Source organism: Gossypium hirsutum, chromosome A12 (genome assembly GCF_007990345.1).
Source record: "Gossypium hirsutum isolate 1008001.06 chromosome A12, Gossypium_hirsutum_v2.1, whole genome shotgun sequence".
NCBI lineage: Eukaryota > Viridiplantae > Streptophyta > Magnoliopsida > Malvales > Malvaceae > Gossypium > Gossypium hirsutum.
In genome coordinates, this window is record NC_053435.1 from 109,070,646 (window position 1) to 109,083,798 (window position 13,153).

General features: G+C 33.4%; 1 protein-coding gene and 1 pseudogene across 1 annotated transcript; one reads left to right on the plus strand and one right to left on the minus strand.

Moving 5' to 3' along the window:
- Positions 1-1,480: 1,480 nt before the first annotated feature.
- LOC121211488 (protein argonaute 1-like) lies at positions 1,481-5,138 on the plus strand (annotated as a pseudogene).
- A 204-nt stretch (positions 5,139-5,342) lies between these two features.
- On the minus strand, positions 5,343-11,061 carry LOC107904762 (serine/threonine protein phosphatase 2A 55 kDa regulatory subunit B beta isoform). The gene is made up of 15 exons (XM_041083859.1): positions 10,916-11,061; positions 10,691-10,817; positions 10,384-10,487; positions 9,852-9,959; positions 9,646-9,765; positions 9,135-9,320; positions 8,949-9,040; positions 8,627-8,745; positions 8,082-8,205; positions 7,828-7,951; positions 7,171-7,239; positions 6,911-7,002; positions 6,729-6,806; positions 6,088-6,164; positions 5,343-5,621 (listed from the first exon to the last, which is right to left on the minus strand). The coding sequence occupies exons 2-15, from the start codon at positions 10,773-10,775 to the stop codon at positions 5,488-5,490; spliced, it is 1,512 nt and encodes a 503-aa protein (XP_040939793.1). The 5' UTR covers positions 10,776-10,817; positions 10,916-11,061; the 3' UTR covers positions 5,343-5,487.
- Between the last annotated feature and the right edge of the window lie 2,092 nt (positions 11,062-13,153).

The window sequence follows — 13,153 nt, forward strand, 5'->3', positions numbered from 1 at the left end:
AGAGAAAATGGTTTGTTTCATATAAACAGAAGAAATGTTTTCAATTAATGGGTTAACCTAAAACTTTTCTATAGAAATAGAACAAAACTGTTTTTCAGAAAATGAATGGAAATAAAAATGTTTTCTCAGCCAATGATTCTAAATGCCTTCTGACTGTGATAGGGTTGTATGGAATGGGACTTGAATGTTTTTTGTTGAATCTGTGTTCCATTACTTATTATTATTTTGAGCAGAAGGGCGGGATTTTAAAGTTGTAATCAAATTGGCTGCTCGTGCTGATCTGCCCTTTGGACTCTTTTTGCAGGGAAACAGCTGATGCACCTCAGGAGCTCTTCAGGTTCTTGACTTGTTCTTCGAGAATTACCTACTACAGGTACTGCGTTTTGGTTATTATTTTTTTATCTGTTACACTGCTTTGGCTTCAAATTTTGATACATGTGAGGGTAAGGTATTGTCTGTTGGACGTTATTCTACTCACCTGACCTAGGGAGAAGCAGCTTTGGGTGAGGGATTAGAAAGCTGGCGTGGTTTTATCAAAGCATTCGTCCTACACAGATGGGACTATCGCTGAATATTGGTATTGTTGTTATGAGACAACCTTTCATTTGATCTATATTGCATGCCTGGGTGGTTTATTCACATGTCATTGCACCTGTATTTATCTCTGTGCCTTAATCTAACCTGGTCTTATGGTACAATTATCTGCTGGACAGATATGTCTCTACTGCTTTCATTAGCCTTTGCTGTTATTGATTTGTAACACAATGCTAAACCGTGATGTTTCTAGACACTATCTGATGCTGATCGCGTGAAGGTAAGAATTTCTTAAATTCCTTCTGATTGGAAATATAAAGTACCGATTACTTTGTCATCTTTGTATTATTCTCTCTTATTGGAAACCACTATTTCTGACATCTATTATAGGGATTGTGCTGATTCATTGTTTCAGCAGGTGAAAAGTCTGCTAGGGAATTATGTTCTCCTTTAGTTATCATCCTACCATGTTCATTTGTGTTCTTTTTTGTATGATAGATTAAAAGGCTCTTAGAGGAGCAAGTAGAAGTTACACACTGGCACATGCGGAAAAATATCGAATTCAGGTTAACATCACAAGCAACTAGAGAGTTGACGTGAGTATACTATAATTCTTTTATGTAATGTCTTTTAGAGGATCTCTATTTTTGTAATGTGATTGTATGCATTATTTTTTAACCTGTAAGTACAGAAAATGTTCATCTGTTTCAAGCAAATAATTATCTTTAAAAAGCCGCATAATATTATTGAACATAACCTTTTTCTGGTATTGTGCTTTGCAAACTAGGCCATATTAGAGCAATGATCTAACTGTTACTTGTGATATGGTGTCGGTCCTATTCTCTAACAGGCTTTATTGTTTATAGTTTTCCTGTAGATATAGAGGCACAATGAAATCTGTTGTGGAGTATTTTCATGAACTTACGGTTTCATCATTCACATGCCCATGGCCTTGTCTACAAGTTGGAAACCAGCAGAGACCAAATTATTGCCAATGGAGGTAAATTCCTTAGACTGAGGTGGTAATTGGTATATGATATGCATGCTAATGACTTGTAATTCACGTAGGTATGCAAGATTGTTGAGGGTCAGAGGTACTCGAAGAGATTGAATGAGAAACAGATTACTGCTTTACTGAAGGTCACCTGCCAGCGTCCTCAGGAAAGAGGTATGATATTATGAAGGTCCGACATTTTTGCTTTTTCTTTTGTGTTTCTTACACTTTCGCTTTATCTCGCCTCACTATTTTTTTCTTTTTTTGTATGATGGGTGGATGTGACTGTTAGTCTGCAATAATTTGCATTGCAATAATTTGCATCAAACTACTTAAATTGTCTCCTTTTATTTTTATTTTCTGTAGTTTTCATGTGAACATTGCCTTGTAAAAATATAATTATTGTGTATGCCAAACTGTGTTCAACTCAAGTGCTAAATAATAAGTGAGACCTAATATAATATCCATCTTGTGATTACCTTTGGATCTAAAATCTATATCATATTTGTGTCTTACTATCATCTTTTGCTTGAACTTTTTCTTAGACAAAATTGTCAATTAAGTTGATGGTTTGTTACTGGCGGACTAATTTCTTATATTCCTTTATAGACGGTGCAACATAATGCTTATCATGAAGACCCTTATGCTAAGGAATTTGGAATTAAAATCAGTGAGAAGCTTGCTTCAGTTGAAGCGCGTATTCTGCCTCCGCCGTGGGTAAGTTATCAATTATTGTGTTATTTTTCTGCAATTTTATAATTCCTTCCATATTTTTATTTGTGATTGATTTTGTTCTCTGTGCAGCTTAAATATCATGATACTGGTAGAGAGAAGGATTGCCTGCCTCAGGTTGGGCAATGGATATGATGAACAAGGTATCTCTTACTGTTTCAAGCTAGGTCATACATTTTAGTTGTTGACTTTCCATTCTCACTGTGTATTTGGTTTTAATTTAAACTAGTCTTTACCATACTGAATCTATAGGTAGAATAGATAAATAACTTCGTTATCTACTTGAAAGAAAAGGAGTTATAGGTATCCTAACTGCATGAAGTTCATCTGTTCTATCTCAAATGGTGCTTTTTCTGATTTCTAATTATTTTGTTGCAGAAAATGGTTAATGGTGGGACTGTAAACAACTGGATCTGCATAAACTTTTCTCGGCTAGTCCAAGATAGTGTGGCACGGGGGTTTTGTTATGAGCTTGCACAAATGTGTTATATCTCTGGCATGGTAAGGGATTTGTAGTACACTCTGACATTAGTCTGTCTTTGTGATCTCAATTTGGTACTGTTTTATTTTGAATAGAGTTCTTTTTAACATTGACACTCATGTCATTTGCAGGCCTTTAATCCTGAACCAGTGCTTCTCCAATTAGTGCTCGTCCTGAGTCTGTTGAGAAGGTTTTGAAACACGATATCATGATGCCATGATTAAACTGCAGCCCCAGAACAAAGAGATTGACCTGCTTATTGTTATTCTTCCAGATAATAATGGCTCTCTTTATGGTATAAATTTTCTGGTCTGAAATTTGTTTCTTTAAAAAGATTCATGCTGATCTCTGAATCATTCTATTTCCCTTGCAGGTGATTTGAAAAGGATTTGTGAGACTGATCTTGGTATTGTTTCCCAGTGCTGCTTGACTAAACATGTATTTAGAATGAGCAAACAATATTTGGCCAATGTGGCATTGAAATTAATGTAAAGGTTGGGGGAAGAAATACTGTTCTTGTTGATGCAATATCACGAAGGATACCTCTTGTCAGTGACCGTCCAACTATAATTTTTGGCGCTGATGTTACCCATCCTCACCCTGGGGAGGATTCAAGCCCTTCTATTGCAGCTGTATGCTTTCTTATCTATTTTTGTGCTTGCTTTTTCTTTTCATGATTGTTGTATTTGAAATTGTAATCATAAAAAATATTCAGGTTGTTGCCTCTCAAGATTGGCCAGAGGTTACAAAGTATGCTGGCCTGGTTTGTGCTCAAGCTCATCGTCAGGAGCTCATCCAAGATTTATTCAAGACATGGCAGGATCCCGTAAGGGGGACTGTTTCTGGTGGCATGATTAAGTAAGGTTTTCTTCATGTGCTTTTTAATTATTTACTTGATCCATTTCATAGATTTCAAGTGTAGTTTATTTGAATTTGGTTTCTTATTTTTGTTCTCTGGTGATACAGGGAGCTCCTAATATCTTTCCGACGAGCCACTGGACAGAAGCCACAGCGCATTATATTCTACAGGTACCGTCGAGCTCCTTTTATTCTCCCTCCTTGCCCCTTCTTTCTCTTGGTTTTATTAATTTAGTAATGTTTTTATTTTCTATATGCAGGGATGGTGTCAGCGAAGGCCAGTTCTATCAAGTTCTGTTATATGAACTTGATGCTATTCGTAAGGTAAGGTCGTTCTGTTGACTACATTACTACCAACAATTCGAACGTCAGTTTGTAGTTTAAAAACTCTGTATCTCATTCACTCGCCATCAAGTTGACTCTCTACTCATTTAACCTCAGGCATGTGCCTCGTTGGAGCCAAATTATCAGCCTCCTGTTACTTTTGTTGTGGTGCAAAAAGGCATCATACAAGGTTGTTTGCTAACAATCATAGTGATCGCCGTGCTGTAGACAGGAGTGGGAACATTTTGCCTGGTAAGGAGTTATCTGTTTTAAATTTACTATGGTTTCACTTTTGTCTCATAATCTATAACTTAAATCCTTTATGTTTTCTACAGGCACTGTGGTGGACTCCAAAATTTGTCACCCAACGGAGTTTGACTTCTACCTATGCAGCCATGCTGGGATTCAGGTTTGATTTGCTTTCATTTCTGTACTAGAATGTTTATATCTTTGTGTCTGCTTTGGCATTATTAGATTAGTTGGTCGTACTATTGTGTTTTTAATATTTTATCCACCTTGGTACAGGGTACAAGCCGTCCAGCTCATTACCATGTGCTATGGGATGAGAACAAGTTTACAGCTGATGCATTACAATCTCTCACAAATAACCTTTGCTATACGTATGTTCTTTGCCTCATCTTTTTCTTTTTGTGAGGCAGTAATATGATTTGGTATCTGAACTTATTTTAACCTTTTGCAGATATGCAAGGTGCACACGATCAGTGTCTATTGGTAAGTTCTAGTCATCCAAATAGAAATTGAGTTCTGTCTTTTAGTTTTCGACTCCTTGCCCCAGTTTAACAATCTTTAAACTAACAAATGTGTGCAGTTCCCCCTGCGTACTACGCACATCTTGCTGCATTCCGAGCTCGGTTTTATATGGAACCAGAAACATCAGACAGTGGATCAATGACAAGTGCCACAGCTGCAGGGCGTGGAGGTGGAGCTGCAGCTGCTGGTGGGCGTAGCACAAGAGGACCTGGTGCTAGTGCTGCCGTCAGACCTCTGCCTGCCCTCAAGGAAAATGTCAAGCGTGTTATGTTCTACTGTTAAGGGAGTGCTTGTATTTTGAACATCTGTTTTGTTGGGCTTTGCTTCTTGGAATTTCGAACAATATCTAGTATGTTTGGGGTTGCATGGATTATTAAACTAAACCTGTTGAACCTTGGTGTTAAAACTATGTTAATTTTATGATTATTCGCTTGGAACATTAAATAATGTCTTGTATTGTACTTGTTGTTCCTTTGCTACTAAAGTAACTCTAAAACACAAGTTGTTTAAACTTGAAAATGTATACATGGTAGGTTTCTCATCGGAAGGTATCTTTTGCTTGGTCAATTCTCTCATTGCTTCAAATATTTGGACATTGACTGAGCACATTTGAACATGAATTTTTGTTGATGAGATATGGTGACAATGTTATGAAATGAGCCTACCTGTCTTTTATACATGTTAATCAGGACAAAGGCTTCAAATTATCGAATTTGATTATGCAGAACTTGTACATTTTTACTCATGGTAAACCAGTAAAACGCAGTCTTGAAAGCACGTATATAGAGGGTAACTAAGCATGGTAGAAAAACAAGCTATTACCGGAAGCACAAGCAATCAAGTATGTACATGGATGCCATGCGAGATGTTGCAACTTAGAACTCGAGTTCAACGAATATTCATCAACAACGCTTGTGCTTTCGTGACCTGCTTATGTCATTAGGGTAACAAAATTAATATATTAGTAGCTCGATTATCATTTAGAGGTTAATAGGCAGTAAAAGTATCATAAAAGTTTTTGTATTAAGAATTAAATTGTATTTTGCTCTTCAAAAAATAAGTAAATTATTTATTGTACAATTGACCAAAAAAATAGTCATCTAACGGTATAAGCAAACAATAACACGTGATCTGTCAAATATATCTTATGATAATATATAGAAATCAATATATCTTCTGATAATATATAGAAATCAATATTTAAATGTAAAAATGAATAAAAATTTTAACATAATGATCAATTTACACTTTAATTTAAAATATTATAATATTTTATCTATTTTTTAAGTATAAAAGCCAAAATATATTCGACTAATATAAAAGCCTTCACATATTTCCATCGTTAATATGCATTGCTTGATGCGAGTAAGAGAGGGCAAAGAGACTACTATACCTTGTTTGTAAAACCCGCGGGTAAGGTTACTTAGAGATGATCTTCTTGCCCTTGGAAGTGGCTTCCTATTTTTAATACTTGAGAAACAAAAAGAAAAAGTACAAAATACAACGCTCAGTCAGAGATGGACTGAAGCATAACCGAAATTGTACTAACATTACTGCTCTACTAAATCCTAAATGGATATTGGCAAATTTAGCCCACAATGATCACATTTTTTTGTTAATTTAATTTTTATTTTTTTTAGCTAAAATTTTGTTATTGATTTTAAGAAAGTAAAAGGTCGAATCACTTCTTTTAAACTAAAATGCTAATTAAAATATTAAATTTTTTTGACAATATTGACATGACTGCGTGTACATAATATAATTTGTTTTGTATATCACAACAACAAATAATTTAAAAATTATAGAAATATAAAAAGATCATAAAAGCTAAAATATAACATTTCAAAACGGTTAGCCCTATAACAAACAGAGAATTAAATTTAATTAATTAAAAAAACAGAGAATGCAGGCTTAAATTGACAAAAGATGTAAATCTTAATGCCAATCCTAATTTTAAAATGTCATTGTTTTACTAATGAGTGTTTTTCTGTGATCAGACCAGATGATATAAGAGAAAGAAAAGATGCAGCTAACCTGTTCGGATCTTTGCTAGCTTCTATCGTAGCCCCCTCGTCACTCCCACCACCATGAAAGAAGATTCGTAAGAGATTACTGAGTCAAAAAGAAAAAGATATTCATGTTATTACAAATGCGTTAGGTCGGCGAAATTGGAGATCTAAATACGTGGGACATAAAGTAGTAGGGAAATGGAAAACCTATAAGATCCAGTTGCAAAATGAAGTCCATCTCCACTGAGGCAGCACTCAAATTTATCAAATATGGAGTCATTGTTATACAAATCGCATAACTGCATTGATAAATTGCAAGCTATCAACAATAAAACAAGTCATAACTTTCAGAAATTTATCTCGTTAATAACATCATTAATACAAAACAATGGTGCCCATTTATAATGTATGAACTTCCACAAGAGTTATCGTACAGATAAACAGGCATTGGAAGGATATGCACCTACCTTCGGGCGTAAGTGTTCGTGAATTTTGAATGTAGCAACTGGTGAAGAATCCATGTGCATATCCCATAGCTAAAACATAAAAAGAAAATCATCAGTTAATAGAAGACATAAGCACATTATTTGCATTCACAATATGATATATATATCACCATGTTTGATGCATCTTTTCATATTTTTATAATATTCAGAGTATGATATACTCACTGATCACCAAACAGGACGCATCTGTTCATATTATTTTAGAAAGAATTAGGAATTTAGAAATATATAATAGATGCAGAGTTCAGGGGAAAACAAGAAACCATGCAAAAAAATAGACAGGATCAGAAAACACGATTTCTTAAAAACAAAGAATATCTCTGGTGTGTTTGCTCCTTTCCAAATGCAGAGTCCCATAATTGAGCTAAATGTCAGAAAACAGCCTCTTATCTTATTTATTAGAAAGAAAAATGTTTAAAAGAATAAACAACTTGTTGGCAAAGCAACACAATATTAACTAAAGCAGGGAAAATGAAGAAGCCAGTCAAAACTCTATTTTGAATTTGGATAAACATACAAGTCTCACCAATCCATATGGACGAGTATTGAACTATGAAAGAAAATTCCTCGAAAATTACATTTCATATTTACAAGTAACACTCAATCTAGGTTAGGCACCTTAAGGTTCATGTAGTCACGGCTTAAGATGTGACGTCCATCAACTGGAAACTTTATATCAGTTATGGAAGCAACAATCTCAGTAAGGAATGATCGTGACCCATGACATTCTTCATCCTGAAATCTGTGTAATAGAAGCCGAAGATAATGAGTATTAGAAACCTCCACTCCTAGGTCGGTTGTAACTGAAATCATTGGTCAAAATAACTAGCGAACTGCTGAAAACATAAGAAAGAAAGAGGACCATAACTCACATCCTTGCACTGTAATCACACAATGCAGATTGCCGCATGTCAACTAGACGAATAAAGCCTCTTGAGCTGCTATATGCAAGCAGGTTACAATGAATTGGATGGAATTCAGCTGATGTTATGACCTCTGAATAAAAAGTAAACAGGATTGAGCAGGAATGGGTTAAAAACAATCAGATAAAAAGGGTCTTAGTCATAAGTATCAGAACTGTAGCTAAGAATGTCTGAATATAGGCAGGTTATCTTGTCAAAAGAAGAAGCAAATGACTTGACATCAATTGCATTGGAACTACAATGGATAAGGGAGCTTCACAACTAAGCCAGATCTTAACTATGATTCAACCAACTAAACAATGAGAAATACACAGTAGTCACCAATCTTAACAGTTACCTCCTCTCACTACAAAATGTAAAGACAAACAAGAGCAAATTCAATACTTTCATCTACAAAATGTAAAGACAAACAAGAACATTTTGAAATTTAAAAATAAAGATAACAAACAGCATATTTTGAAATGAAAAAGAAACAAAACAATAATAACCATTACCAGTAAGCTCCTCCATATTTGATGGCTTCATGTCAATGATATTAAATGACTGATTACTAACTTCAAGGTTCCACAAGTTTATCCTGAGATCATCTGCAGATATAAACGTCTCACCATCACTGCAAAAGGGTTAGGAAACAAGATCATCCCTTAGATGCAGCAAAAAGTTCTGAACTTCCAGTTATATACTCTGTTGAATGCCCTTCCTAAGTTGACTGCAACAATAATGAGTAAGGAAGGAAAGTACAAAATTCTCTTTCTGTTAAAAGAAAAAAGCAAAACCAAAAAGGCATACAATGAAGTTTCTTGATGGAGGATTTACCTATTATTTGAAATTGAGTTGATATTAAAATCATGAGCATGAGCATACACCCTTCTACATCTTGCATAAGCAGTGTCTTCATAGTTGGCAATCTTGTAACATAAAAAGCTACTAAATAACCTTGCATTCAGAACAAACTAAAACAGTAGCTCTGTAGGATCTCTGCCCTAGTCAACTCATACATACCTTAGAACGCAGTTCTTGAGATGGGAAAATACTGTTAACTCCACTTTCTACATGATTGCCATTAGCAAAAGATGGTATGCCTTGCTCATTCATAAAACTCTTTTCAGACAGAAGAGTATTTTCTGAAGAGAGCAATTGATGAGGAGAATCAATTTCCCTGGCTTTCTTCACCTTTCTATCTTTTACCTGGCTCCATAAACCAAAAGAATTTTCATTCACAACGCCATGATGAAGTGCACAACAATGGAGTAATTTATCAACATAGATGCCAACATCTTGGGCTTAATCTTAGTGATAAGTGTTGAGCAAAAAGAATGAGAGAAAAGCAAAGCATTACCACTCTGCTAAACTAAGGCACAATGGAAATCAAAATGGTAAGGTTCGAATGAATGATGAAGCCTCATTCATACAAAAAGACAAAATTCTTTTAAATTTTGCATTGCAATGTATCTCATGTAAAGCAAAATGAAAGAGCAAGTTATCAGAAGTTAAAAGTCCTAATAATCCACACCTTCCACAGTTTAATTGTCTTATCATTCGTTGAAAGGATAAAGAGTGACCCACTTAGACTTGTACACCATTTGAGTTTGTTGATCTTCTCTTCAATCTCCAGGCTCTTCAAATAATCGAACTATGAAAAGGAAAATGCCATCAAGAACCACTATAAAAGAATATAAGATCACAGAAGACATGACACTGTTTCAGATGTAAGCATACCTCAGGTTCATGACTCTGGAATTCAGTTTTATATCGATATTCAGGGTGGTTTAAAGAGACATAATCCAACTGCTCCAGTTGATTTCGGGAATAGTGCTGGTCGGCTGTCTATGAAGCAATTGTAAAAGAAGATAATAAAACAAACAATACAGTTGCAATGCAAGCCTAACACATAACAACCAATAAGGATTTTTTTTCTCTTTTGAATAAGACGTCTTCCTTTGAATTTTTACTTTAGCTATTGCTTTTAGCTACTTACATTTCTACATTCCCAAAAGTTCTTAAAAAGTAAAAGGAAGCAACATCATACCATTTATTTAAAAATATGCAAATGGATAAAGTAAAATCACACATTTTCCTAGTGAAGAAAAATTTTCATTATTAAAGTGTCTAGTGCTATCTCATTCTAACACACTTTTTGGTCTTGGCTTTCGGAATTAGTAAGGGAAAAAGTATAGTAATAATCAAAACAAATCTAAGCTTAGCTTAACGTATTGAAGATAAATTCGTAATAAAACTGAGAAATTCTCACATTTTTTCCATCCTTCGTCTCGAATATCACGATCCGACCGCCTCGATCTCCAACAGCAACGTAATTGCCACTCTTGTCAAATTCAACCGTCGATATTCTATCAGCTGGAAAATAAACACATATACTCTTTCATTTCGTTTCAAACAAGCAAATTCTCAATTCCAAACAATCTTTTTTAAAAAACAAATAACGACAATTGCTCATCAGGATCAGCCAGACAGTAGCTAAAACACAACTTTCTTAAATCAATTCAAGCAAACAAAACAACATTCGCTAGAGAAACAGATAAAAAGAAAAGACGACTAACCGTCTTGAATTTCGTCATCGGGGCTTCTTTCGCCGAAGACTTGAGAGAACTTCCACTCCAAATGTCGGCGCGTGGTTGGATTCATGATAGCTTCCCTCAGTCCTTAAACGGCGCAGGTTCTGTCCATCTTGTTCAAAGAAAATTCAGATTTATATCTCGAGCTTAATCGCGAATAGAGCAGCTTTGCCCTCTGGTTTACGGAGAAAGTGAGGAGGACAACAATACCTTCGCTTCCCTGTCGTCTAAGCCTACTATTTTTTTTTTAATTTTTATTTCGATCTTTTCCCTCGTTCCTGTTTCTTGTTTTGGCTAACGGATAAATTTTGCGCCATTTTTATATTTTGTTTTATTTTTTACTTTTAACAATTCTCTTTCTTCTAGTTTTCTCTGTGCCAGAATATGTATGTGGCGTGTATTCTTCGCACCAGTCCAAAGAATTTGTTTCAATTTTATGCCATAAATTTTAAAAATATACATTTTAATATGTAATTTTATATAATTTTATATGTAAAACTTTTATTTAATCAAATTCTAATAAATTATTAAAACAAATATTAATATAAAATTATATTATATTTATATAGGCCGAAGTTAGAAATTTTTAAAGGGAGTAAAATTAAATTATAAAAATTTTAAGAGATGAAAATGTAATGGTATCATGTACTAATTTATAATTTTATTATTTTTGAAGAGTCTAAATATATTTTTTCATACTCAAGAGAGGGCAGAAAGCAATTTTACCATAGATTAATTTGTAATTTTATTATTTTTAAAGAGATTAAACTAAAATTTTTCAATTTTAGGGGAGGACAAGGCTCCTGCCAATACCTCTAGCTTCGCTTTGTGTATATACATATAATTATATTTATCTAATATAAAAGTTAATGTATTTGTTTCTGTAAATATATATGATTAAAATAAAATTAAAGTTTAATGTATACATTAGAACTATAATTTAAATTTCATGTGTATAATTGTATCAAATCAAAGTTCATATATCTAATTACAAATTGAAGTAAAATTTATGTATAATTTTGAGATTTGTCCTTAACTTTATTTATATACTTTAGAAATGGATTAATTGCACTAAATGCCTATATATTATCCCTCAATTTTAAATTGATCCTAAACGTAGAAAATATTCTAAGCCTTTGAAGTTTCAATATTATATTAATTAAGTTTTTTCGTTTAGTGTTAAACACTAATTTTGATATAAAAAAAAATATTTAAAACATACACATCATATTCATTCGCTAACAATTTAAATTTAATATGTTAAGAAAATAGATATTATCAATCATATTTAATAAGATAATTGCTTTTTTAATAAGCAAGATTTACGTTGTTCATATAATTAGTATATACGTATTTACGATAAATAGAAGCCAACCAACAAAGTAAAACCTTCATCCAATTAGGAAGCTTCACCATAACAATGCTTAGAAGGGATGAAAGCCTCGTTTCTTTTATCTTTTCGAAGTTCAAGGCTGAAAATCTATTACAGGAAAACAATATTGTGAACCAAAGAAATTCTTATTTGATCATAGCAAGCCTCTATTGCCTATAGTGTACAAGCCAAATATACTGCACCGACCCTCGAAGACTGCCGGTCGGTGAAGAAGCCGATCTCGGGTGTTCGTAATCATATTTTTGGCTACCTATTTCCTTCTTCCTCACTGGCTGTGTATTTTGTCCATCGATCCTGTGCATCTTCACACAAAGCAGCTCCCACTAGCGGGGGATTGATCGTAGAATGGCCATGGCCAATTGATGTTACACTTCCTACTATATATATACATTCAGAGGGGTGATCATTGCTCCCCTACCATTTAGATACACTTGTTTTGTATAAACAAACTTTTCATATATTTCTAACATTAATTTCATCCTATGAGTAAGTAAATAGAAGGTGAGATATATAAATCTTAAAATTATACAAGAATTTTATACATAAAATTTTGATTTGATCAAATTTTCACAAATTATTGATACAATAATTGATATAGCATTATTTTATGTTTATATATTATATACGCAAATAATTATAATTATCATATATAAAAATAATTTGATGTATTTATTTCTTTAAATATGTATAATTGAATCAAATTAAAATTTATGTATATATTTGAACCGTAGTTAAAATTTCATATATATAATTACACTAAATCAAAATTTATATATCAAATTACACATTAAAATAAATTTCCAAATATGAAATGATATTTACTAGGTTGCAATGGATATTGTTTATTTTCTTGTGAGAAGGAAACTTTGTATGGCTTCATCAATTTTATTCGAAATGAAAGGGAGAGTTCGGCTCAAAGAAAACAAAAACCTAAAGGGTGAAGCTCTCCTTAGAAATTTAAAAAATTAACCAAATCATTCTTAAAATTTTATATCCAAAATTAAGTTTTTATCAATGACAAAATAATTAATCAAGCTCCATTAACAGGGGCAAAG